The 27,915-nt window shown below is 43.8% G+C and overlaps 1 protein-coding gene and 1 non-coding gene across 3 annotated transcripts; both read right to left on the reverse strand.

Annotated features, from left to right (window-relative positions):
- Positions 1 to 768: 768 nt before the first annotated feature.
- LOC519202 (solute carrier family 22 member 6) lies at positions 769 to 27,804 on the reverse strand. Of its 2 annotated transcripts, none has more exons than XM_002699319.6 (10): positions 27,275 to 27,804; positions 18,671 to 18,774; positions 16,336 to 16,490; positions 15,023 to 15,191; positions 14,544 to 14,667; positions 14,283 to 14,386; positions 12,410 to 12,624; positions 12,152 to 12,260; positions 1,361 to 1,564; positions 769 to 1,027 (listed from the first exon to the last, which is right to left on the reverse strand). In XM_002699319.6, exons 1-10 carry the CDS (start codon positions 27,641 to 27,643, stop codon positions 958 to 960), a joined length of 1,623 nt encoding a protein of 540 aa, XP_002699365.2. In that variant the 5' UTR covers positions 27,644 to 27,804; the 3' UTR covers positions 769 to 957. The 2 variants fall into 2 exon arrangements, with proteins under 2 accessions (XP_002699365.2, XP_010819345.2); XM_010821043.4 differs by having other exon boundaries at positions 16,320 to 16,490; positions 27,275 to 27,802.
- Positions 11,417 to 11,489, reverse strand: TRNAE-UUC (transfer RNA glutamic acid (anticodon UUC)). Its single transcript has one exon. It is a non-coding gene; the product is annotated as a tRNA-Glu (tRNA).
- Positions 27,805 to 27,915: the final 111 nt, after the last annotated feature.

A 27,915-nucleotide genomic window follows, 5' to 3' on the forward strand; every position in this document is an offset into this window, starting at 1 on the left:
ATATTGTATTGGTTTTACCATACATCAACATGCATCCACCACGGGTGTACACGTGTTCCCCATCCTGAATCCCCCTCCCACCTCCCTCCCGGGAAGCACTTTCCTGACTAGAGGACTTTGAAGTACTGTTACCTTTGCCCAGTAATAGTAAACAAACCATTAGGTTTCTACAAGATAAGGACAATAATGAGGTCATACAAAGGGCTAGGGCTTGGAGTGGTGGTCAGGGCCCTCAGCTCTACAACTGCAAGGAAATGAGTTCACGTAACAGCTGAAAAATTGATGCTTTCAAATTGTGGTGCTGGAGAAGACTCTTGAGAGTCCCTTGGACTGCAAGGAAATCAAGTCAGTCAATCCTAAAGGAAATCAACCCTGAATATTCATCGGAAGGACTGATGCTGAAGCTGCAGCTCCAATACTTTGGCCACCTGATACTAATAGCCGACTCATTGGAAAAGACCCTGATGCTGGGAAAGATTGAGGGCAGGAGGAGAAGGAGGCGACAGAGGGTGAGATGGTTGGATAGTATCATGACTCAATGGACATGAATTTGAGCAAACTCCAGGAGACAGTGAAGGACAGAGAAGGCAGGCAATTGCAGAGAAACCTGCTGCAGTCCATGGGGTCACAAAGAGTTGGACACGACTTAGTGCCTGAACAGCAGCAGCGGCAGCAAAGGCCTGCTATATAGCAGAGGGACCTAGATTCATTATCTTGTAATAACCTATAATGGAAGAGAATCTGAAAAAGAATATATATATAATGGAATCATTTTATGTGCATAGCTGTTTTTAATGAAATGATAGGATGGGTCTGGCTGGGACTGGGGGCCCCGGGGAAGTATTCTCTGGAACCACAGGTCCAGTAGAGGCCCCGCCCATCCTCCCCTGGCTGCCGTTTCTCCTTCCCTCCTCCTGGTGTGGGGACGCAGGGACTCCGTCCACCCGCTGCCCCTGCTCAGTTCTCAGGAGGCTGGAGCGGGACCATCTGCTGCTCCTGCTGCTTCTGCCCCGATTTCTCTTTCCACCTACAGGGGAAGGAGAAGCAGGGTGTGGGAGTAGAGATGGGGGATCCTTTTTAGGTTTGTGCTCAGTTGTCCCACTTTATGTCCAAATCTCCCACTGTTTCCAAGAGTTGAGAGCCCCAGAAAGGATTCTAGGGGGCTCTATCTGTGAAAACAGGACCAGGGAAGCCAGAGGGCTGGATTCTGGCCTTGGCTCCACCAGAGTCTAGCTGAATGACCCCAACAAGTCCCCGGTCTCCCCTGGATCTGTTTTTTTTTTTTCTTTTTTTTTGTTGAATGGACTGGATCAAGGATTTGTGCGGTCCTAGAGCTCTGAGGGTGTGGGGGGAAGCCTACCTTCTCTCCAGGTCTTGCAGTGTGTTGGGCAGCGGCAGCCCCCGCGTCTCTGGCAGGGGGGCAGTGATGGGGCAGGCAGCCACGAGGACCCCTCCATAGATGAAAAGAGGCAGGGAAGGGTAGAGGTCGGAGGTCATGCCCACCAGCGGGCTCAGAATGCTGCCTATGTTCGCCAAGCAGTTTGTCACATTCACACCTCTCTGCCTGCAGGGAGGGAGAGCACCCCGGTGAGGCCAGTGAGGTCTGTGGGTGCCCTAACTCTGCCTGTCAATCGTGTTTTCTTCTTTCACATTCCTCCCTGGTGGCTCAGATGGTAAAGAATCTGCCTGTAATGCAGAAGACAGGAGCTTGACCCCTGGGTTGGGAAGATCCCCCGGAGAAGGGAATGGCAACCCACTCCAGTATTCTTGCCTGGAGAATTCCATGGACAGAGGAGCCTGGCGGGCTGCAGTCTATGGGGTCACAAAGAGTCGGACATGACTGAGCAACTAACACTTTCATTTGTTTTTCACAGGGATGCACTTACCCTGGCTGGCTAAAAGGAAAGTTGATAGTAACTGTTTTCAGGACCAAGAAGCCAGGGTTCCGGTTCCAATTTGAACTTACTGTATAACTGTGAACAAATCCCCAACCAACCTCTTCCCCAAGCTCCAGACACCATATCCAGCTTCCTACCCAACACCTTCATTTTGGGTGTCTAAAAGGCCCCTCAAATTTTATATGGCAAGAATTCTTCGTTTCTACCTCCACATCTGCTCTTCGCTCAGATTCCCCATCCTGGCACATCGATGGGCACGTCGAATGACCCAGTTGTTCAAGTATCTAGTAATCGTCCTGATGACTCCTGTTCCCTTATTTCCCCACATCTTTGGATGGCTCTTCCTTCAAAACACATTCAGAATCAGCTCCCTCCTCTCCATCTCCACAACCACTGCCCACCAGGCTGTGAAAGTGGTTAGTCACTCAGTCATGTCCTTGTGACCCCAAGGACAGTAGCCTGCCAGGCTCCTCTGTCCATGGGATTCTCCAGGCAAGAATACTGGAGTGGGTAGCCATTCTCTTCTCCAGGTTATCTTCCCAACCCAGGGATTGAACCCAGGTCTCCTGCATTGCAGGCAGATTCTTTACCAACTGAGCCCCTAGGGAAGCCCCAGGTTACGATGAGTCATTTTCACCTCTTGCCAGTGCCATTGCAGTGAGCTCCTGGCCGGTCATCCCATTTCTACTTTTGTTTTTTAAAAATTATTTTATTTGACTGTGATGGGTTTTAGTCATGACACTAGGGATCTTCGATCTTTGTTGCAGCTTGTGGGATCTAGTTCCCTGATCAGGGATCGAACCAGGGCCCCCTGCATTGGGAACACAGAGTCTTAGCTACTGGACCGCCAGGGGAGTTGCCCCATTTCTACTCTGGGCCCTTCTATTCCCAGTCTATTCTCCACGAGGAAGCCAAAGTGATCTTTATTTATTTTATTTTTAAAAATTGGATTATAGTTTCTTTGCACTGCTATGTCATTTTCTGCTGTACAGCAAAGTGAACTAGCTACATGTATATGTATGTCCTGTCCTTTTTGGATTTCTTTCCTATTTAGGTCATCACAGAACACCAAGCTGAGTTCTCTGTGCTATACAGGAGGTTCTCATTAGTTATCTGTTTATATATAGTATCGGTAGTGTAGGCCATTCAGGTATGACTTAAATCAAATCCCTTATGATTATACAGTGGCGGTAATGAATAGATTCAAGGGATTAGATCTGATAGACTGCCTGAAGAGCTATGGATGGAGGTATGTAACATTGTACAGGAGGCAGTGACCAAAATACTAAAGAAAAATCCAAGAAGGCAAAATGGTTGTCTTCTTTTGGAGGAGGCTTTACAAATAGCTGAGGAAAGAAGAGAAATGAAAGGTAAAGAAAGGGAAAGATACATCCAACTGAAAGCTGAGTTCCAGAGAACATTGAGGAGAGATAAGAAGGCAAAACCAATACAATATTGTAAAGTAATTAGCCTCCAATTAAAATAAATAAATTTATATTTTAAAAAAAGAAAAAAAAAAGAAGGGCTTCTTTAATGAACAATGCAAAGAAGTAGAGCCAAACAACAGAATGGGAAATACTAGAGACCTCTTCAAGAGAATTGGAGATATCAAGGGAACATTTCCTGGAAGGATTGACATGATAAAGCACAGAAATGGTAAGGACCTAACAGAAGTTGAAGAGATTAAACTCCTCAGTGGCCATGGCACTGAAAAGGTCAGTTTTCAATCCAACTCCAAAGAAGGGCAATGCCAAAGAATGTCCAAACTATCATACAATTGTGTTCATTTCAGATGCTAGGAAGGTTATGCTCAAAATTCTTCAAGCCAGACTTCAGCAGTATGTGAACTGAGAACCTCCAGATGTACAAACTGGGTTCAAGAAACATAGAAAAACCAGAGATCAAATTGCCAACATTCGCTACATTAAAGGGAAAACAAGGGAATTCCAGAAAAACATCTGCTCCTGCTTCATTGACTAAAGCCTTTGACTGTGTGGATCACAAAAAACTGGAAAACTCTTAAAGAGACCACCTTACCTGTCTCCTGAGAAATCTGTATGTGGGTAAATAAGGAACAGTTAGAACTGGACATGGAACAATGGACTGGTTCAAAACTGGGAAAAGAGTGTGTCAAGGCTGTATATTGTCACCCTGCTTATTTAACTTCTATGCAGAGTACATCATGTGAAATGCTTGGCTGTATGAGTCACAAGCTGAAATAAGATTGCCAGGAGAAATATCAACAACCTCAGCTATGCAGATGATGCTACTCTAATGGCAGAAAATGAAGAGGAACTAAAGAGGCTTTTGATGAGGGTGAAAGAGGAGAGTGAAAAAGCTAGCTTAAAACTCAACATTCAAAAAACTAAGATCATGGCAGCCAGTCCCATCACTTCATGACAAATAGAAGTGACAGATTTTATTTTCTTGGGCTCCAAAATCACTGTGGACAGTGACTACAGCCATGAAATTAAAAGACGCTTGCTCCTTGAAAGGTAAGCTATGACAAACCTAGACAATGTATTAAAAAGCAGAGACATCACTGTGAACAAAGATCCATATGGTTTAAGCTATGGTTTTTCCAGTAGTCATGTGTGGATGTGAGAGTTGGATCATAAAGAAGGCTGAGCATCAAAGAACTGATTCTTTCAAACTGTGGTGCTGGAGAAGACTTTTGAGAGTCTCTTGGACTGCAAGGAGATCAAACCAGTCAATCCTAAAGAAAATCAACCCTGAATATTCATAAGGACTGATGGTGTTCAAACTGTGGTGCTGGAGAAGACTTTTGAGAGCCCCTTGGACTGCAAGGAGATCAAACCAGTCAATCCTAAAGGAATTCAACCCTGAATATTCATAAGAAGGACTCATGCTGAAGCATGATGCTGACATGAATTTGGGCAAACTCTGGGAGATAGTGAAGGACAGGGGAGCCTAGCATGCTGCAGTCCATGGGGTCCCAAAGAGTTGGACACGACTTAGTGACTGGATAACAACAAATAAAACCAATAGTGTATGTATGTCAACCCCAAATTCCCACAAAGTGATCTTTAAAAACTGTAACTCAGATCCTTACACCCTCTGCTTAAAATCACCAGTGATATCTCATCAGGCTAGAAAAAAATCTGACTTCTTTCTAAATTCCTATGTGATGTGTCCTGACTACCCAGTTCTTATCTTTCTCCCTATCCCTTTCTTTCCTCATTTATTCTTTACTGTTTGCCTTTGATCCTTACAGAGGAGACCCACCCAGATCACCTTATCTAAAGTACCAGCCTAGTCACTCTCTCTTTTTCTACATTTTTTTTTTGAACCCCAGAAGCAGAGGGTTGAGTTAATTATAAAGCTCAGTTCATGACCTTCACCCTCTATTATCATTTGTACTTGAAAGGCCTTTTTATTCCCCATCTTAATTGTTGAGTCCTTTTTATCAATATAATCATCGTTGTTCAGTTGCTAAGTCATGTCTGATTCTTTGCAACCTCATGGACTGCAGCAGACAAGGCTTCCCTGTCCTTCACTATCTCCCAGAGTTTGCGCACACTGAATCCATTAAGTCAATGATGCCATCCAGCCATCTCATCCTCTGTTGCCCCCTTCTCCTGCCCTCGATTTTTCCCAGCATCAGGGTCTGGTCTTTTCTAGTGAATCGGCTCTTCACATCAGGTGGCCCATTGGAGCTTCAGCTTCAGCATCAGTCCTTCCAATGAATATTCATGGTTGAGTTCCTTTAGGATTGAGGGGTTTGATCTTGTTGCAGTCAAAGGGAGTCTCAACAGTCTTCTCCAGGACCACAATTCGAAAGCATCAACTCTTTGGCATTCACCCTTCTTTATGGTCCGACTGTGACATCCGTACATGACGACTAGAAAAACCATAGCTATAATATCGTTCTCCTCTCCCAATCCCTTCCTTGCCAAAGTCAACTTATTCTATCACGTTTGATATGCATTTTTTATTTGCATATGTTCTTGTATTGTTTCGTGTACAAATATTTTAATTTACCTAAATGGTATAAGTAATAGATCATTCTATTTCTCATTTCATTCAGCACTCTTTTTATTATTATTATTGGAGTATAATTGCTTTATAATGTTGTGTTAGTTCAACACTCTGTTTCAAAGGTATTTCCATGCCTATACGTTTACCTACTGTTGCACAGCCCTCCACAGCGGGCATCTCTCCATGGTTCACCTAAATGTCTAGACTGCTGCCCATCAGCCATGACCTCAAACAACACTGCAGTGAGTGTGCTCGAGCATGGATCATGTACGCATTCCTATGTGAAAAGTTCTCTAAGATGAAGCCCAAGAAGGGAGTGGTTAGGGCTGTGTGTGTGTGTGTGTGCTGCCAGTAGTTCTCTAGAATGGCAGCACCAACTTTCATACCCACCAGTGGTGCGTGTAGGTCACGTGGGGATTTAGGGGTTCCGTATTCTCTTGTGGCCACAACAGTTGGCATAATCCAGCTTTTTAATGTTGCCACTTTAATGTGTGCAAAGTGACAATCTCATTCTTCATGTAGTTAATCTTTTGGGTTTCATTGTCTATAAAATACCCATGTATTTATTTCTTTTGTAAAGTTTCTACTGGAATTCCTTCTCTTTCTTGTTGATTTGTAGGTGTTCCATAATGGCGACCCACTCCAGTGTTCTTGCCTGGAGAATCCCAGGGATGGGGCAGCCTGGTGGGCTGCCATCTACAGGATTGCACAGAGTCAGACACGACTGAAGCGACTTAGCAGCAGCAGCAGCAGCATTTATATTTTTAATATTTGAACTTTTCAGTGTTAAATGTTGTAAAAACCTCCTCCCAATCTACCCTCTGTCTTTTAATATATATATATATATATATATATATATATTTTTTTTTGCTTGTGGCTTGCTTGTGGAATCTTAGCTCCCTCATCGGTAATTGAACCCAGACCCCAGCAGTGAAGGCGCCGAGTCCTAACCACTGGACCACTAGGGAATTCCTCTGTCTTTTAAATTTGTCCATTGCATCCTTCAATAAGCAGAAGTCCTTTTTGATATAATCGAATCAGTATAGTTGCCATATTTCTCTTTTCCTCTTCCTCTCCCTCCCCTTCCTTCCTCCTCCCCCGCCTCTGTCTTCATATGATCCTTGTCTCCATCTGTATCTATTAGTTTCCAAGCCCTCTCATTAATTCTATTTGTTTCTTTTTGCACCAAGAAAGCCACAGACATACCATGGCTTTGTTATATGTCTTTATAGATGGTAGAGTGAGAGACTCCTCTTTGCTTTGTTTCAGAACTGACTAGCAATTATGGTCTTTTTTCTTCTTTATAAATTTTAGAATAATTTTTGGAGTTCCTAAAAATGATCTAATTGAAATTCTGATTAGATTCTGTTGAATTTCTATAAATTTCTAAAAGTTAACTTGACATCTTTATTATGTTATTCTAAACAAGAGTGTGGAATGTCTCTCCATTTACTAAGATAATCTTTATATCTTAAGAAGTTTTCAGAAAATTTCTCCATGGAAGTCTTGGGTGTCCTCTGTTAATTTCCTGGTAATATCTTGCTTTATGTGCTTTTCTGAATAGTGTCTTCATTTTCAAAGATTTTCTAGGTTATCTTCTGGATTTTTTCTCTAGATTACTGCTTCTAGGGTATAGCTTCTATGTTATTGCTCTTGACATTTGGTAATTTGATTTCGTAACCACCATCCTGCTAAACTGTTTTATTAATTTTGTTTATTGATTCTGGTGGCTCAGATGGTAAAGAATCCACCTACAAATTGGGAGACCTGGGTTTGATTCCTGGGTCAGGAAGATCCTCTGGAGGAGGGCATGGCAACCCACTCCAGTATTCTTGCCTGGAGAATCCCCATGGAGAGAGGAGCCTGACGGGCTGAAGTCCATGGAGTTGAAAAGAGTCAGACACGACTGAGCAACTAAGCACACACACATTGATTTTATTGGTTTATTTAGGGTGATGGTCATAATCTCTCTAAATAATGATGTTGTAAACACTCCTCTTTTAATTTTTATTTTTTAAGATTTATTTATTTTTGGCTGTGCTGTGTCTTTGTTGCTGCACTCAGCCTTTCTCTAGTTGTGGCAAGTGGGGGCTACTCCTTGTTGCAGTGGCGGTGCTTTTCATTGCAGTGGCGTCTCTTGTTTCAGAGAATAGGTTCTAGGTGTATGGGATTCCGTAGGTGTGGCTCCTGGGCTTTAGTTGCTTCATAGCATGTGAAATCTTCCCTGACTAGGGATCAAACCCGTGTCCCCTGCACTGGCAGGTAGATTCCTGTCCATCGTACCACCAGGGAAGACACCAAATTTCTTATTTCTTTTTATTTCTGAATACAGCAGTGTTGTCCAGGATCCCCAGTACTGTGTTAAGCAGTTGATTCTGAGATCAGAGAGAATGCACGTGACTTTCTTCCTCATGTGTAGCGCTTGCTCAGGAGCTCTGCTTACCTCTCCGGGCTCCCAATTCCCAACTGCCCTTAGATGGTTGGCCTAGTTTTCCAGCTCCTTGGTGGAGATTTAAAAATACTTCAAGGATATTTAAAAATACTTTATATTTTGGGGGATTATTGTCGATGTTATTCTGTTACTTTAATGGAAATAGTCTTTTCCTCTCATTGATTTCCAGAAGTTCTTTATAAATGCTGTGTACAAATCCTTGTAAATACCTTCTTTTTCTCTTTTCACCTTGTTTATGGTGAAACAAATGGCCAGGAGAAAAAAAAAATCTAACATAGAAAAATTTATCAGTGTTTCTTTTTTGGTTAGCCTTTTTAAAGAATGTCTTCAGAAATCCTCCCCGCTTCAACAGAAATTAATTTTTCTTTAAGGTTGAAATATGGATTGGATTTTATTTATTTCTGATATAGGTAAATAGGTGTCCTGTTGGTGGTGGGTGGTTTAGTTGCTGTCATGTCTGACTCTTGCAACCCCATGGACTACAGCCCACCAGGCTCCTCTGTCCATGGGATTTCGCAGGCAAGGACAGTGGAGCGGGTCGTCATTTCCTTCTTCAGGGGATCTTCCCAACCAAGGGATCGACACTGTGTCTCCTGTGTTGCAGGCAGATTCTTTATTACCGAGACACCAGGAAAGCCCAGATGTCCTGGTACTAGTTGTTCAATAGTCCAGGCTTTATCCAATCGCCTGCAGTGTTTTTCCCAGTGGATCTGTTTTGGGGCTTGCTATTCTTTTCCATTGGACAGTTTGTCCCTTCCTGCTCTGGCATCCACTATCTCAATTACTACAATTTTATAGCCAGAATTTATAATATGTCTTAATTTCTGGTAGGGCACGTCCTTTCCCTCTGTCCTTTTTAAAAAATACCTTAGTTATACTTGGCCCACGGTACTTTTATATACATTTTAGAATTTACCTGCTGGTTTCTTGAAAATATCCATTGGGATTTTCATCAGAATTGCATTGAATTTATATATCAATATTGGAACCGTTGACATTTTAATATCAACTTATGTCAATTATGAGTTGACATTATGAGATTTCCTATCCCTGCACATAATACATTTATTTACATTTTCTTTAATATATTTTAATATATTTAAACATTTTTATTGATATAGGAATTGAAAAAAATCTCTTTTGGAAGAGTAGAGACTGCAATTGATTATTTATTTATAACATTGATTTATTTATTTGGCTGCACCAGGACTTAGTGCGGCACATGGACTCTTAGCTGAGGCTTGTGGGATCCGGTCCCCTGACCCAGGGTTGAACCTGGGCACCCTGCATTGAGAGGGTGGAGTCTTAGCCACTGGACCATCGGGGAAGTCCCTTGATCTTTCATTTATCGCCTTGTATCCAGTCACCTTGCCAAACTTTACTATGTCTAATAATTTTAGATTTTTATATGTATATTTTAAAATTAATTTTCACTGGAGTATAGTTGACTTCCAATATTATGTTTCTGCTATATGCAAAGAGAATCAATGAAGTTATACATATACATATATCCACTCTGTTTTAGATTCTGTTCTCATATAGGTCATTACAGAGTATTGAGTAGAGTTCCCTCTGTTGAACAGTAGGTTCTTATTAGTTATCTATTTTATATACAGACAGCTACATCCTCCTTAAGTAGTGATAGCTTTGATTTTTCCTTTCCAGTCCTGTTTCTTTTATTATTCTTATCCCAGGCACTGATCACACTCTCTAGGATGATGTTGAATAGAAAGGGAGATAGCAGGCACATTGGTCTTATTCCCAAATGTACAGAGAATGCTTCTGAAGTTTCACCATTAATAATAGTATTTGTTGTGGATTTTTGGTAGCTGTTTCTATCAAGTTAATTTTTTTCTATTGTTGTTTTACTAAGACTGTTTTTAATGGATGTTAATTAAAATTTTTTTTTGATGTGAACCATTTTAAAAGTCTTTATTGGATTTTGCTTCTGTTTTATATTTTGATGTTTTGACTGTGAGGCATGTGGGCTCTTAGTTCCCTGACCAGGGATGGAACCCATATGCCCTGCATTGAAAGGTGAAGTCTTAAGCACTGCACCACCAAGGAAGTCCCTGGATGTTAATTTTTATTCAAGGTTTGTTTTTTTAAATTTTATTGGGATGATAATCTGTTAATGTGGTTATATCTATATCTATATATATTTTTCCATGCTCCATGACATGTGGGATCATAGTTCCTGACAGGGGATTGAACCTGTGCCCCCTGCAGTGGAAGCTCCAAGTCTTAGCCACTGGACTGCCAGGGAAGTCCTTAATGTATTTTCTAATGTAAAACTATCCTTGCTTTCTTGAGATCAACTCTCCTTGAGATCATGTATAATCTTTTTTTATACATCACTGAATTCATTTTTCTAATATTTTGTTTAGGATTTTTGTATCTGTTTATGAGTAACATTGGCCTGTTATCTTCATTTCATAACTAATCTCCTTTGGTTTCAGTATCACCTTGCTTCACAGAATGTAGTTGACATAGTTTTCCTTTTTCTCTGTTTTGGGGAATCATTTATATAACACTGGAAGGTTTGTTCCTTGAAAATGTGGTGGAACTCACTTGTATTAATATCTGGGCAGGGTGTTCTTTTGAGATGAGATTTTAAAGTTTATTATTCAAATTTTTAATTTATTCTAGAATTAGTTTTCCTATATTATTTTTACAAAGAATTTGTCAATTTAATCCAAATTTAGAATTTATCAGTATAGACTTGTTTGTAGATTTTTTGCATCTTTACTTACATAATTAAATTTTTGCATCTTAACTACTCTAGATCTATTGTTCAGTTTTTTATTCCCAATATTTATTCATGTCTAGTCTTTTAAAAAATTTATTATTATTACCAGGCATTTGCCCATTTCATTGGTATTTTCAAAGATTGACTTTTTGTTTTGACTTTCTTTCATATATTTATTTTCTATTTAATCTATTTCTGGTACTATTATTATTTGTGTTTTATAGTTAAGATGACTGAACATTTAGACTAGTTACCTTTTATACCAGAGCCATATTCTTTTTGTTTTTTGGCTGCACCATGTGACCTGCAGGATCTTAATTCCCCAACCAGGGATTGAACCTGGGGCCCTGGCAGTGAAAGTGTTGAGTCCTAACCACTGGACCATTAGGGAATTCTGGGCCATATTCTTAGCTATTGTACTTTTTTGCTCTTAAAGTCTATTTTGACCTCTCTAACTACCTGTCTTCTGGTTAATACTTGCCTAGTATATCCTTTTCTATTTCTCCACATTTAAGATTTTAATGGTCTCACGTTTTAGATGGGTCTCTGGTAAACTACATGAATTAGATAAAATCCACTTGGATTATCTGTTTTTTAACTGGTAGGTTTAATCTGTTTAAAACTACTCAGAAATGAGAGCAAATTAAAGACAAAAAGGAGAGTGGTACTAGTAACCCAAAACATATCAGTCAATACAATAAATGTAAACAGATTAAACCTACCAGATAATCCACGTTGATTTTATCTAGTTCATGTAGTTTACACTTGAACTAGATAAAATCATGAACTAGATTAAAAAAAACCTAGGTAAAAAAAATCTCTCTCTTAACTGGTAGGTTTAATCTGTTTACATTTATTGTATCGACTGATGTATTTTGAGTTACTAGTACCATCTTCCTTTTTGTCTTTAATTTGTTCTAGTTTCTGTGTGTTTTTTTCTTTCTTGCCTTAAAAAATAATTGCTTGACCTTTGTGCTCTTTCCGACTGGAAACCATCTGGCCCTAGGGCCCGATTGTTCCATCCCAGGACTCCTCCCCAACACCCCCACTCACCGCATTACTGTGGGGTACAGCTCCCCCACATACATAAAGAGGCAGTTTATGGAGCCAATCAAACAGCCTTTTCCTATCACGGCCATCGTGATGCGGAGGAATATGTGATCTGGAAGGAAAAGAGGTGGTGATAACGTGCTGAGAAAGATTTGGAGGAGCCTTGAGTTTTTCACACCCTCTGGGTAGCTGACTTGGGCCAGATTGAGAGCCAGGCTGGGGGAAGGACCAGGACGGGAGCTAGAATGGGGCGGTACTCACCCAGAGGTATCATTGCACAGGTCACAATGAAGACCCCAGACAACAGCAAGGAGGCTGTTTGGGTACGTTTGCGGCCAAGTGATTTGGTGGCCAAAAAGCCCAGGAAATAAAATGGTGGGTCCACAATCATGAAGAACACCTGGGCCAGGTAGATGTTGATCTCGAAACTCTGCAGACTCATGACCATGCCATAAAGGCTGAAAAGGAGTATGGACCTGGGGCAGGAACAGAGGGGATATGCTTTGAGTAGTAGGCATACCACGTCTACATGGTAATTACAGTTGGCAAACTGCTCTCACTATCTGTTCTTTCCTTTAGGCCTTATATTAATCTTTCAGTGGGTTTTTTATATTTTGAATGCAGATAAGAAAGTCTTCCTTTAATTCTAAAGAAAAAAAGAATGTTATCTATCATATGTTTAAAAATTACCTAGGAGAAAATAATGTTTTTACCTCACAACAGGTCCTCTTCCCCTCCTTCCATTTCCCTGCTCTGTGTGTGTGAGTGTGTGCACTCACGTGTGTGTGTCCTCACACATCCAACTCTTTGTGACCCCCATGGACTGCAGCACACCAGGCTCTCCTGTACCTTCACTATCTCCCAGAGTTGGTTCAAATTCATGTCTGTTGAATCAGTGATGCTATCTAACCATCTCATCCTCTGCCGCCCTCTAAGTTTTCCTTCAGAACAGTTATGGAAGTATGCAAATCAAGTGAGATCATGGTTATACTCTTGTCAACTGCAAACGACCCCCTTGCCAGGGACACATTGCATAGTATTTAGGAAGACATAGTGGCAGACAGCCTCCAGGATGGGCCCCTGCTAGCAGACCCACTCTAGAGATGCTCCTTGCTGGTGTGATGAAGTGAGCAGCCATGGTGGGAAAGTCCTTGTGAAAAACTGAGAGCAATCTCTAGAAGCTGAGGTTAACTTCCAGCTGATAGCCAGCAAGAAGCCTCAGCCCTTCAACTGCAAGGAAATAAGTTCAGGTAACAGCTGAAAAATCGATGCTTTCAAATTGTGGACTCTTGAGAGTCTTTTGGACAGCAAGGAGATCAAACCAGTCAATCCTTAAGAGATCAACTCTGAATATTCATTGGAAGGACTGATGCTGAAGCTGAAACTCCGATACTCTGGCCACCTGATGCAAACAGATGACTGATTGGAAAAGACCCTGATGCTGGGAAAGATTGAGGGCAGGAGAAGGGGGCGACAGAGGATGAGATGGTTGGATGGCATCTTTGACTCAATGGACATGAACTTGAGCAAATTCCAGGAGATAGTGAAAGACAGGGAAGGCTGGTGTGCTGTGGTCCATGGAGTCGCAAAGAGTTGGACATGACTGGGCTACTGAACAACCTGGGTGAGCTTAGAAGTGGAGTCTTCTCGAGTTGAGTATCCAGATGAGAATGTGAAGTCCTAAGCTGAGAACTCAGCTAAGCTCTGCCTGGATTCCTGACCCATGGAGATGGTGAGCTAATAAGTGTGTGCTATTTCAAGCTGTTAAGTATGTAATTTGTTACATGGCAATTAGAAGAATGCAGACTTCTTCAGGAGAACGTGAGAGCCTGTGATACAGAACTCTTAGGTCCAGAAGCTCAGGGCTTCTTGGGGTGGCTGCTTTTTTTTTTCTTCTCAAGGTCAGTGGTGCCGCTTGGCTGAGATGCAAGCTCAGGAGAGGAGGTAGAGCTGGGCTTTCTCTCTCTCCCTCAGCAGGTGGGGAGCCCTCTGAGTCTCCAGAATACCCATGTCCTTTCCCACTGGAGGCGGGGCTTCCCTCAGCCTCCCACCTACCCAGGCTGTCCTGTTTTCCTCTGTCTGCTTATGTGCCCATCAGTTTGTCTTTCTCTTACATGAGTGGGGATGGACCTACCACAGTGGGACGATACAGAAGAAGAGCTGACGGAGAGCAGGGGAGCGCAGCATCTGCAGCATCGATGGCTGGGCTTGGCCCTTCTGCAGACTCATCTGGAGCAGCTGTTTGGATAGATGGGGCTCAGCACTTAGCTTCCCCTGGGGACCCCTCCCTCCACCCTCTTCCTGGGAAGCCCCAGACGACCTGGATTCTAGAATGGGGGGGCAGGTGGAGGAGCCCTGGTGGGGTATCACAGAGGGTCTTGGGAGGGGGTCTCACCTCCACACTCAGCTTGGCGCCCTCTTTTTGCTTCCCATTGATCTGGGCCACTCTCTGCAGGGCCTTCAGGGTGAGGTCCAGGTTCCCCAAGGAGGAGTGCCAGAGGGCAGACTCTACGAAGAACCTGTGGGTGGGGTTTGGGGGTGGCATGAATTTAGCCTGAATTGACAGAGTTGTGGGTTTCTGAGAAAGGCACAGACCAGAGTGGGAAGACAGCTGGGAGGGGTGAAAAGAATCCTGGGCTGAGGTTAGGAGCTCTGGGTTCTACTTCAAGGATTATCCCTGTCTACTTGGGAGACCTGGGACAAGTCTTAGTCCTTTCTGGCCATGGTCTTCCTCACCTATCAGTGTGGACATTGATTCTTTTTGCTTTGCTCTGCTTTGATACTTAAGGAGGAAGGGAAGGGGTGTTCTAGGAGATGCTATATCCATCTGTGACTTATTTTGAGCACTCTACCTTACACTGAGGTCCCACTCACCTGGAGTAGACGAAGGTAATGAAGAGGGGCAGAGACACCAACAGCTGCAGGTGGCGCCAGTGGGGCAGAGTGTAAGCCATGCCAGCCAGGAAGAGTTGGCCTAGGCTGGGAACAAATCCTAATAGGAGGCCCAGACTTGGACGGGCATGGATGGGCAACCACTCCAGACCTGGGGAGAAGAGCAGAGCTTCGGTTGAAGTCGGTTGTGTGAGTATGTGTATATTTGGGGGGTGGAGGAGGAGCCTCACACTGGAGTGGAAGGGCTCATCTCGTGAGCTCAGTCCTGCTCTGCACCCCTAGGCCCCTCATTGGATAAGGTAAGGATGGTATGATATTTGGTTAGGTTCAGTGTGTGTGTGTGTGTGGGGGGGGGGGATGGTCTAGAAGGTTCTGAATTCCTATGAATGCTCCTAATCAGTGTCACCAACCTCAACATTCATATTTCCTTGCTTCTCCCAAACCTCTTTTGACCTGCCTACAGCTGCTCCCTCTGCACTTCCTTCAACTCGTTTTAATTCAACAAGCATTTAGAGTTGAAGATCCTGTGCCATGGCCTTTGCTTGACCTGGGAAATAGAGATGAATGAGCCTTATGCTCAGGCCATTCTGCAGCACTTTCATTTCCTCCTAGGGGTCATACTCTGGCCTCAGGGACTTGTATATTCTTTTCTTTTTGTCTAGAACTCTGCCCAAGAACTTTACTTCCTCTCTTTCTGCCTCACATTTTGTGCAGTTCTGAGCTTAGATGTTACCACTTCTGGGGTGATTTCCTGGCTCCCCAAGTCCTGATTGAGCACCCCACTTCTGAACTCCCACATCATCCAGGATAGCCCCCATCCTCGCCTTTAGTAAACCAATTTGTAACTGCTTGGCAGCTCACCCAGTCTACTATTAACTCTTTAAGGTCATGGGTAGTGTCTTTTTGTTCACTTGTTTATCCACAGTGCTGGATGTGACACAATTAAATGCCTTTTGAAATTGTATTTAATAAACAAGTGTTGAATAAAAGATTCCCTGGCTTCTCTAAGCAACCCCACTCCAGTCTCTGAGTCTTTACTTAGTTCATCCTTACAATGATCCCTAAATACCTATAAATTCCAGCCCCAAATGATCAGAGCCACCAAAGAGGCCATGATCTTAATTTTTTTTTTCTTGGAGCACTACCTACTCCAGGAAAGACCCAGATAGATCAGAATGGGCTGGGACAGGTACTCAGGGAAGGAGTTGAGGTTTGCATCTATCAGGTTCCCTGGGTCACTGCACCCTTGTGATTGAGGAGTCCCCATGAGCTGACCCACCTGGGTTCCCTCTCACTCAGAATCATAGACGAGCTGCTGGCACCCGACACAGCCATGCCTGAGAGGAATTGGCAAATGCAGTAGGCTGAGAAGTTGAGGGCGAAGGCAGTGCAGGTCCCTGAGACCACTAACAGCAGGTAGCTCCAGGTCAGCACCTTCAGGCGGCCCAGCCTGTGAAAGGAGGGGAAACCTGGAAAGCACAATGCTTGCTCCCCTGTCCCGTGTCCCTGGCTGTCTCATCCTGATGCCCTGGGCAATCTAACAGGTGCTTGTGAGGCTGCCTGCATGTGACCATGGGGTAGATGCTGAGATGGGAGGCGGAGAATAATTGGGTGAAGGTTGGCATCTAGGGGACCTGTTGTTGGGAGGATCCTTGGATTGCTGCTGTCCAGGGTCCTGATGCATCTCAGCAAACCTCTGTGGAGGGAGTCACACGCCTTCATCAGAATCACAGGGGTGTGTTGAAAGCAATCCAGATGCCAGAGCCCCACTTATGGCCTATCGCATATCTGGAAGGTATGCTAGAAACCTGATTTTTAACACGCTTCCAAGGTTTGGGAACTACTGCTTTGGGGTGTGGTTGAGTCTTTGACTGTTGGTTGATAGAAACAACCAACATTCCTGTTAGGAGACAGCCTTTTGTGATGTATTTTTAAATTGAGGTATTATTGACATACAGCAGTGAAATAGTTTCAGGTGTATAATATAATGATTCTATATTTGTATACATTGTGAAATGAGCACTACAATAAATCTACTTAAAGTCTATCACCATATATAGTTACCATGATTTTTTTTGTGTGTGATGAGAACACTTAAGATCTCATTTTGTGACTTTCAAATGCAATACAGGATTATTAAGCACAGTCATCATGCTGTACATTACATTCCCTTGACTTACTTATTTTGTAGCTTAAACGTGGTAACTTTTGACCTTCTTCACTCATTTTGGCCATCCTCTCCTCCCTGTCTCTAGCAACTACCAGTCTCTTCTCTGTATCCATGAGCTTGGTTTATGGGATTTTTATTTTTGGGAAACCTATGCAAGGTTTATACTTTTTCAAAATGGATTTGACTGTGGCTTATATTTTATGAATAATAAAGCTCATTTTGTGTCTTTGATCTGCTGTGACATAGTATTTTCAAATTTAATTAAAATTTTTAAAAATTTATTTATTTTTTAATTGAAGGATAATTGCTTTATAGAATTTTGTGGGTTTCTTTCATACATCAATAAGAATCAGCCATGGGTACACCCTCAAATTTTATTTAGAAAACTGCCTCTTAATATTCATCCCATGGTTATTTTTATGGTCTCTGGCCTGGAAGACAGTCAAGGTTAGGGTAACGAACACTGAGTTGCAGGTACTAATTTAACCCTTATCACAGCCTCCATTTTATAGGTGGAAAAGCCATGTCTGAGAGAGGTGGCATAACCTTCTTGTGGTGCACAGTTGTGGCAGACCTGAGGCTGGTCCCTCACTGCTATTGATTGCCAGGTTTGTGTTTCTGTGACACTCACATGTCACATACAAGGCAGAAGTGGTGGGAAGCAATTTCTTCTGGGTGTCAGAAAATCTGGATTCTTGTCCTGCTTTTTCCACTTGTTAGCTGTGTGACTGTACTTTTTTTTTAAAAAGTAAACATTAAATATTTACTTTAGGACTTCCCTGCTGGCACAGTGGATGGGAATCCTCCTGTTAAGTCCACAGGGACTTGGATTCAATCTCTGGTACGAGAAGATGCCACATGCCGCAGACCAGCTAAACCCATGCGCCCCAACTACTGAGGCTGTGTGCTGCAGTGACTGAAACCCGAGTGCCTAGTGCCTGTGCTTCACAGCACAGAGTAGTCCCTGCTCTCTGCAGCTAGAGAAAAGCCCTCGAGCAGCAACAAAGACCCAGAGCAGATGGGAAAAAAAAAAGTACACAATCACAAAAGTAATGAATTACCATTAAAGTTCAAACAGTATAATAACAAAGAGTGAAAAGTTCTCTTCTTTCCAATCCCACTCCTCAAAACTAACAACATAATTTTCTGGGTTCCTTCTAAGCATCTTGGGCAAATTATCTGCATCCCTGAATCTCAGTGTCCTCATTAGTAAAATGCAGTTAATGGTAACATTCATGCTGGCTTCACAAGGGTATTGTGAGGAGGAACTGAAAGGAGGTGAACCTGAAAAGTGCTGATAGACAGTTGTGTGATTCCTACAGACCTTCCAGACATGGTCAGGCTTGGGTGGATCAGTTCTGTGTCCCTCTCTGGATTCTCAGGGCTGCCAGTCTCCCCTCTGTGTCCAGCCTAGAGGGGCTATGCTGTTGCTCCTTGATTCAGGCTTGTTCATCACTGACCTGTCTGCCATGATCCCAGACATCAAGCTTCCGACCAGTATTCCTGCCATGAAGATGGACTGACTCAACTGAAGCAAAGTCTTGCGTGTACACACAAGGTCCCACTGTAAGGAAGGAAGAACTAGAGTCAAGGAGAGCCAGGCTGGCCCCACCACAGTCCACTCCATCCTTCCTGGTGGGCTGAGTATGTTGGATTGGGACCGGCACATAAGGAGAGCCTGCCTCCCTGAGTCACACAATCTTTCTTGCCATCTTCTCCTGGTGATAATGATTCAAGTGATTTCAAAACACGTAAGAGATATTTTTGGGAATGACTGAGTAGCCTGCTCCCCTTTTTCAAAGCACTAATCGCTAACCCTCTTTCAGGGCTCTTTAACCTGTCCCTCTTGGGTGCAGCTGAAGAACACTGACAGAATTAAAAATCTGGTTCTTTTTCTTACAGATTTGGAAAAGGGACCCAGAGAAGCAAGGTTTGTAAGGACACTTAAAGCTGGGATGAGAGGGCCAAATGTGGAACAACATGGAAGTGGAGTTGAGAAATCATGCGACAGAGAGAGAGTGGAAGAGGAGGAAAAAAAGAAGGGGAAGAGAGGCAGGGGGAGGAGGGGGAGGGGAGGAGGGGGAGAGGAGGAGGGCTGAGGGGAAGAAGGATGAGGAACCTGGTCAGAGAGATCAGGGTGACAGCACAGTGCCAGAGAGGTAGGGATGGAGAGTCCAGATGCGCTGGTTCTCCTCAACCTCCTGATTGTGGTCTCTCATAAGACTGGGCTCAAGTTCTTGACCTAGGGTTCTGTGAAATACCCTTGCATCCTTCCCTTAACTTTCCATAAGCAAGTCTGAGAGGGTGTAGTTATTTGCAATCTTGTGTAAGCAGCACTTGAATACCTTAACTAATAGTTTAACTTTTGTTGCTCTTTTTAATGAATATTAGAAAAAAGATTCCCATTTTAAAAGTACTTCATTTCGAGGTGGAGTAAAACATCTCTAGAACCTGGAGAAAAATCATACTGCTCATAGACGCCTCTAAAATTAAGTAAAGATGACAAATGAGTGTGGCATTTCATTTACAAGTAAGAGTTAATTTTTGTATACTTTTGAGTGAATTTTAAAACTCATTTCTTTCGCTAACAGAAAAAAGAAAAAGGAAAAGGGACTGGGATGACCAGGATGTTTAGGGAATGCTCCCTAGGGTGTATTAATATATCCAAATGAATTCATCCTTCAGGTATAATTGCTTGATAATCTTGATTTGATTGGAAAGAAGTCCTTATTTGTGAATTTAATTATTACTGTGGGACTATTAATACCCTGTGCACACACCACATGATATACAATTTGGGAAGCTGGCATTTGAACACTTTCTCAGAAGAGCAATGGACTTTCAGACAGAGTAAGAGAAATATCACTCTCTGTCACTTAATGCAGAATCTAAAAAAAAAAAAAGAACAAATACATTTAACCAAATGAACAAAAAAAATGATACAAATTAACTTCTTTACAAAACAGAAAGAGACTTACAGACTGAGAGAAGGAGATTATGGTTACCGGGGGAAAGAGGGGGAGGGCAGGGATAATTAGGAAGTTTGGGATGGGCATGTACACACTGCTATATTTAAAATGGGTAATCAACAAGGACCTACTGTATAGCACAGGAACTCTGCTCAGTATTATGCAACAACCTAAAGGGGGAAAGAATTTAAAGAAGAATAGATACAGGTATATGTATAATGGAATAAATTTGCTGTACAACTGAGACTAACACAACATTGTTAAATAGCCATGTGTGCACGCTCAGTCGCTTCAGTAATGTCTGACTCTTTGCGGCCCTGTGGACTGTAGACCGCCAGCCTCCTCTGTCCATGGGATTCCCCAGGCAAGAAAACCGGAATGGGTTACCATGTCCTCCTCCAGGGGACTTCCCTGACCCAGGGAACAAACCTGCATCTCCTGCATTGCAGGAGGATTCTTTACCCACTGAGCCATCTGAGAAGCCCTAAACAAACTGTGGAAAATTCTGAAAGAGATGGGAATACCAGACCACCTGACCTGCCTCTTGAGAAACCTGTATGCAGGTCAGGAAGCAACATGTTAGAACTGGACATGGAACAAGAGACTGGTTCCAAATAGGAAAAGGAGTTCGTCAAGGCTGTATATTGTCACCCTGTTTATTTAACTTATATGCAGGGTACATCATGAGAAATGCTGGGCTGGAGGAAGCAAGCTGGAATCAAGATTGCCAGGAGAAATATTAATAACCTCAGATATGTAGATGACACCACCCTTATGGCAGAGAGTGAAGAACTAAAGAGACTCTTGATGAAAGTGAAAGAGGAGAGTGAAAAAGTTGGCTTGAAGCTCAACATTCAGAAAACTAAGATCATGGCATCCGGTCCCATCACTTCTTGAGAAATAGATGGGGAAACAGTGGCTGACTTTATTTTTTTGGGCTCCCAAATCACTGCAGATGGTGACTGCAGCCATGAAATTAAAAAACGCTTACTCCTTGGAAGGAAAGTTATGACCAACCTGGACAGCATATTCAAAAGCAGAGACATTACTTTGCCAACAAAGGTCCGTCTAGTCAAGGCTATGGTTTTTCCAGTAGTCATGTATGGATGTGAGAGTTGGACTGTGAAGAAAGCTGAGTGCCGAAGAATTGATGCTTTTGAACTGTGGTGTTGGAGAAGACTCTTGAGAGTCCCTTGGACTGCAAGAAGATCCAACCAGTCCATCCTAAAGGAGATCAGTCCTGGGTGTTCATTGGAAAGACTGATGTTGAAGCCGAAACTCCAATACTTTGGCCACTTGATGCGAAGAGCTGACTCATTTGAAAAGACCGTGATGCTGGGAAAGATTGAGGGCAGGAGGAGAAGGGGGCGACAGAGGATAATATGATTGGATGGCATCACTGACTTAATGGACATGGGTTTGGGTGAACTCCAGGAGTTGGTGATGGACAGGGAGGCCTGGCGTGCTGCGATTCATTGGGTCGCAAAGAGTCGGACATGACTGAGCGACTGAACTGGAATATAAAATGAAAAGTGAAAAAAAGCAATGGACTTTATTGCTGTTTTATTCAAATAACTACTTTTCTGTAATTCTATGTGTTATCTGATATAACTTTTATTTAAAAAAGATTTTAGGGTTTTGTCAAACTGGGACTTCATTTTAATAGTCCTTATTGGAAACTGGTGAATAGAATACGACCGTGGAGATGGAGACGCATTGTAGGGAGGAGTTAGGAATAAGATAGACTGGAACTGAGGAATGGAAGGATGAGAAGCAAGAGAGTGTAGGAAAGAGGAGAGAAGTCAGAGAAGTGCTGGAGGAGGGGAGGATTAGGAGTGCGGGATTAGAAGACGCAGACTATTGTGTACAGGATGGATAAACAACAAGGTCCTGCTGGATAGCATGAGGAACTCTATTCAATATCCTGTTATAAACTGTAATAGAAAAGAATATGAAAAAGAAGATATATATATGTGTGTGTGTGGGTGTGTGTGTGTGTAACTGGATCACTTTGTTATACAGCAGAAATGAACACAAGTACACTATGAAGTACATTGTAAATCAACTGTGAGTGATAGTTGCTCAGTTGTGCCCGACTCTTGGTGATCCCATGGACTGTACCCGGCCAGACTCCTCTGTCCATGGAACCCTCCAGGCAAGAATACTGGAGTGTGTTGCCATCTCCTTCTCCAGGGAAATCAACTGTACTTCAATACAATTTTAAAAATAGATTTATCAATTTTAGAGAAAATGGAAAAATAAGGATTTGTCAAATAACAAAAGAAGTCAGAGGAGTGAGAAGAGAACACAATTTGTATGCAGCCTAGTGATGAAATCTGGGTGTAGTTCAGAATAGAAACTGATAAATGAATATGGAATATGTAGTCAGAAAGAATTTATCTGCCTCTGCTTTGCCCTAAGGTACTTGTCGTCCGTGAAAGCAACAGTTCAAGGGGTTATATCACCTTAGGGTGAGCACAGACTTTTACTATATATGTTCTCTTCATGTGCACCTGAGGCTCTTGAGGGTCATATACCTCTGTGTGCTCCTGGGCCTCATATATATATGTATACACACACACACACACACAGTTGAGTAAACTCCGGGAGCTGGTGCTGGACAGGGAGGCCTGGCGTGCTGCGATTCATGGGGTCGCAAAGAGTCGGACATGACTGAGTGACTGAACTGAACTGATACAGTGCTTTATATATATACGCCAAAGCTTATTTACATTGTACCTCACAGTATGCTTATGTTCATTTCTGCTGTATAGCAAAGTGATCCAGTTACACACACATGTATTTCTCTTTCATATTCTTTTCTATTATGGTTTATCACAGTATATTGAATATAGTTCCCTGAGCTATACAACAGGACCTGTTGTTTATTTGTCCCTAAGGAACCAAAGCATAGGAATGGGTAGTCGTGGATTTGAGGGAGACTCAGAATTGCTGTCTAGGACAGCTCTGCACTGCTCACTTGATAAAGCCTGTGATAAATGAAAGATGCTGTGAGACTGGCCTCAGGGGAAAGAAAAAGAGAAAACGAATGGCAGTGGGGCCAGGAAGTAGAGCCACGAAATGGTAACTGCTGTTCAACTGCGGAACAGAAGTGAAAGGCGGACTCAGGCCGGCCATTCATAGTAACTCAGGCCCTCCCTGCGCTGTAGTCATTGGATCTGGAGTGGGCACCCGACCCAGGTCAGAAAATGTCTTTCCCAGAATTTTTCAAAGTTGAAGCAGAGAGGCCTTCCCTGCTGGTTCAGTGAGTGATAAAGAATCTGCCCGCCAATGCAGGAGACATGACTTTGATCCCTGGTCCTGGAAGATCCCACGTGCTTTGGAACAACTAAGCCTGTGCGCCACTACTATTGAGCCTCTGGTGTAGAGCTTGGGAGCTGCAACTACTGCAGCCCTGGCCCCATAGAACCTGGGCTCAGCAACAAGAGAAGCTACCGCAGCAAGAAGCCTTTGTGCCACAGCTAGAGAGGATCCCCTGCTTGCTGCAGCTAGAAAAACGTCCGCACAGCAATGAAGACCCAACACAGTCAAAGGTAAATAAATAAAATTATTCAAACAATTTTTAAAAAGGTGAAGCAGAGAGACAGTTATTAGAAGTGAGCCCAGAATGGGCAGTGGCAATGTTAAACGAAGCATCTGTGTCATAGTTACATGCCCATCATGCAGAGAACAGATGAACGCCAACAAAGGTCTTGCACACATGGCCCTGGTTCCCATGGGCCCTAGAGCCAGCTCTGCCTTTGTTTGTCTTGTGGTTGGGTTATGGGAACCTTTATACCCTCTTTTCATGCTCAGATTAGTTTGAGTTGAATTGCAGCCACTAGCAAACAGGAGTCCTGACTCATACAGTTCAGATAGAAGCTGCCAATTATTTAGTTCAGTTCAGTCACTCAGTGTCCGACTCTTTGCAACCCCATGGACTGCAGCACGCCAGGCCTCCCTGTCCATCACCAAGTCCCAGAGTTTACTCAAACTCATGTCCATTGAGTCGGTGATGCCATCCAACCATCTCATCCTCTGTTGTCCCCTCCTCCTCCCGCCTTCAATCTTTCCCAGCATCAGGGACTTTTCAAATGAGTCAGTTCTTCATATCAGGTAGCCAAAGTACTGGAGTTTCAGCTTCAGCATCAGACCTTCCAATGAACAGCCAGGACTGATCTCCTTTAGGATGGACTGGTTGGATCTCCTTGCAGTCCAAGGGACTCTCAAGAGTCTTCTCCAACACCATAGTTCAAAAGCATCAATTCTTCAGCACTCAGCTTTCTTTATACTCCAGCTCTCACATCCATACACGATTACTGGAAAAACCATAGCTTTGACGAGAAGGTCCTTTGTTTGGAAAGTAATGTCTCTGCTTTTTAATATGCTGTCTAGATTGGTCATAACTTTTCTTCCAAGGAGCATACTCAGGATATTTTAATTCAGAAGGAAATAGGAGGGGACTTCCCTGGTGGTCCAGTGATTAAGAATCCACCTTGCAATGCAGGAGATGCACATTTGATCCCTGGTCGGGAAGCTAAGATCCCACTTGCCTTGGAGCAAATCAGCCAGTGTGCCATAAATATTGAAGCCTGCTTGCTGCAACTAGAAAGTCCGTGCGTGTGCTGCAAAGAAAGATCTCGCGTGATACAACTAAGACCTGACTTGGCTAAATAAATAAATACTAAAAAAGAAAATAAGGAGAAGAGCTCAGGTAGGTTTTTTTTTTTTTAATTATTATAACCCAAAGCTAGCATCTTATTTCTTATTATACTAATTTTTTTTTTGCTTTTCATTCAGAGGGATGAAGTATCCCTTTGGGATACAGAGCCCTTTAGGAGTTCTTTCCAAGGGGCAAGCTGGGACCTGTCTTCCTCAGGAGACCTGTGCTGCTGTGCCTACTAGATATAGCCATGTGGCCTGGGTGGAGCATCTTCATTGAGACTAATCTTCTTGCTTAAGCAACCCTTGATAACTTGTGGGCTATTGCATTTGCTTCACAACTCAAAAGGTCCAGCTTCACACTGGGCTATACATGTAAGCTGCCTATTATCCTAATGAAGTGTTTTCTGGTGCAGCCTTTGGCATTATTGGCCCAAGGAAGAGTTATCCTGGCTGTGTTCATTAAAATATTGTGGACATTGGTCCCACACACAGTACCTGTTGGAAGAGGACTGTATTATTCTTGGCCTCTCCCCACAACTCAGGAAAATTGTAGGCATCTGGCTTTGTCAGTCACCGAAACTGATGAGAAGATGACTACTAACTCTCCATTTAGAAGGAAAGCTAAGGTGCTCACTCACCCAGATTCTTTGCTTCAGATGGCAAGGAATCCAAATAAATTTGAGCTTCTGATCACACTGCCTGCTGTTTTGAACAGAAGAACAACAACAAGGTTGATATTAATAGTTCCTGGAGTATTGTCGAACTTGGAAAGCAGGGTGCAGAGTTTTAAGAAGGGAAACGGGAAAGCAGAATTGGAGGGATTGATAGCATACAAGTTAAGGTGGGCGGAAGAGGATGTCTCAGAATTTGGGTGGAGGCTGGAGAATAAGGAAGGCATTCCCCCTCAGCCATGCCAGGAGGGGATGGCTTATGACGCTCAGAGGGAGGAGGACTAGCCATCCTTACTTACCTTGTAGTTCTGTGTGTTGGGTCTGGCTAGTGGGAAGTATGGCTTAACTCCTACCGCTTTCAGACTGATGCTGCATCAGGCAGGTCTGGAGACTGTGCTCACCCACAGCCCCTTCTGCACAGCCCTGATTACCAGGCAAGGGGCCACATAATCCCACTATTTTGTCCCTTGGTGTGATGATTAGATTAAATGTGGACACCTGAGCCAATTGCAGGATTGTGACGGGGGCTACTCATCAATGTGTTGGGTTGAGCCAATCAGAGCCTTTTCTAAGAATTTGAATTAAGATTTACGGAAATGTTCTGGCTGGTGAGTTCATGTGATTCTTTGCGACCCCATGGACTCTAGGCCCCCAGGCTCCTTTGTCCATGGGCATTCTCCAGGCAAGAATACTGGAGTGGGTTGCCATGCCCTTCTCCAGGGGATCTTCCCAATCCAGGGATCGAACCTGCGCCTCTTATGTCTCCTGCATTGGCAGCAGATTCTTTACCACTAGTGTTACCTGGGAAGCCCCTTCGGTTGGTGGTGGGCCCTAAATCTGAGAGGTAATGGGGCAGAGCTGGGATTAGCAGTCGTCTTGCGAGATGAGCACGTAGACGAAATGGGTCGAGAGGAGAGTCATAGAGTGAGTGTGTAGTGATGCCTCTGGCGCTCCAATCCCTGGTTCCAGTTGCCATGAAGCCTGGACACGCTTTGTTTCCTGCCCTTGGATTTCCTGAAATCCCTTTCCTCATGAGCTGACTGGAGACAGCTTCTCTTTCTTGCAACCAAAAGACCATTGACTAGAACAGATGTTAAGAGCACGATCCATGCGACAGCTACAGAGTGCAGAATTCAGCCGGATGAACCATTTAGCAGGCCAGGGAGACTCTACAATCGACTGTGTGTGTGTTTCGGGGGAGGGGTGTTAAATCACTAGAGATGAAAGGACCCTCCCCCTCCCCATAACCCTGTTCTCTTTCCCATCTTAGTTCCTTGGCTGCTCTCCATCTCCTGGCCCCAGCTGCTGAGAGCTATTTCTAGACGAAGTCAGGAAATTGTTTTTGTCTCTAGGACTCTGAGCCCAGAATCCCCTGCTCAGGAATATTCTCTTTGCCCTCCACTCTCTGCTTGCCTCCTTTCTCCACCTCTCTGTACCACTCCCACACCTTCCTACTCTCAGGGAAACCAAAGTAGACTATTGAACTCCAGCAGCAGTATCTCTCTCTCTCTGGGGGAGGTTGGAGGGGCAGGGAACAGCTTTCTGCAAGGCGTTCCATAACCTTCTCTACCAGGAAGACCTCAATTCCAACCCCTGTTTTCTGTCCTGCATTTTGGGCAGAACGCTTCATAGCTCCAGGGTCTTTGGACAAATTCAGGTCAGGTTTGCACAGTCTGTGTGTGTGTGTGGGTATGTGTGGGGATGGTAAGATGGGGACACAGGGGTTGGGAGAAGAAGCTGGGGGCCCAGGGCTCCTCACCTCAGTGACGATGGTGGAAGGGAAGGTGCTGTTGTCGTAGATCCAGCCGTGGGGGCAGGGCTCTGTGGCCCCTGTGCCGTTGGTCTCTGTGCCATTGGGAAAGGGTGGTCCCCGCTGGGGGGAGGTGAAGAGGAGGCAGGACTCGGGCCGCCCCTGCCCATCCCGGGGCAGCCAGGCCTCCAGGTCCCCGTCCTCGCTGAGGTTGGTGTCGGCAGGTGGGCGGCAGTGGTGGGTGGGGATGGCGGCGGTGAAGTTCTGCAGGGTGTTGTGCAAAAACGTCAGGAGCAGGGGCAGAGTCAACAGAATCACCTGGATCTTCTGGAAGCGGCCGACTCCCCCCAGCTGCAGCAGGATGTCATTGAAGGCCATGGGGTAGGACCTCGCAGGGGCCTGGGAGTGGAGGCCTGTTGCTCCCACAAACTATTTCCAGGTTTTTGGTGCAGGGGGGAGGAGACAGGCTGTTCTTTGTCTTCTCAGTTCATCAGTTCCTGGTTCTGCTGTGGCCTTAAGTCACCCGAACTAAAAACTAGTGTTTATAACTTTTTTAGAGGTACCAAGTTAAACTGTGACTTGAAAGTAAGGCGATGAATTATTAAGACTCGTCGGGTCAATGATTTGTTCCAGGGGACCTTAAGGGCAGC

The sequence above is a fragment of the Bos taurus genome, chromosome 29, assembly GCF_002263795.3.
Source record: "Bos taurus isolate L1 Dominette 01449 registration number 42190680 breed Hereford chromosome 29, ARS-UCD2.0, whole genome shotgun sequence".
In the NCBI taxonomy this organism is placed as follows: Eukaryota; Metazoa; Chordata; class Mammalia; order Artiodactyla; family Bovidae; genus Bos; species Bos taurus.

Bases quoted from the DNA above. Each gene is read 5' to 3' on its own strand.
- LOC519202 (XM_010821043.4), bottom strand. From the start codon at position 27,643: ATGGCCTTCAATGACATCCTGCTGCAGCTGGGGGGAGTCGGCCGCTTC. The intron at 15,192-16,319 runs GTGGGTCAGCTC...TCTTCTCCCCAG, and splicing joins CTGAGTGAGAGGGAACCCAG to GTCTGGAGTGGTTGCCCATC. The intron at 12,261-12,409 runs GTGAGTACCGCC...TTTTCCTTCCAG, and splicing joins CTGTGCAATGATACCTCTGG to ATCACATATTCCTCCGCATC.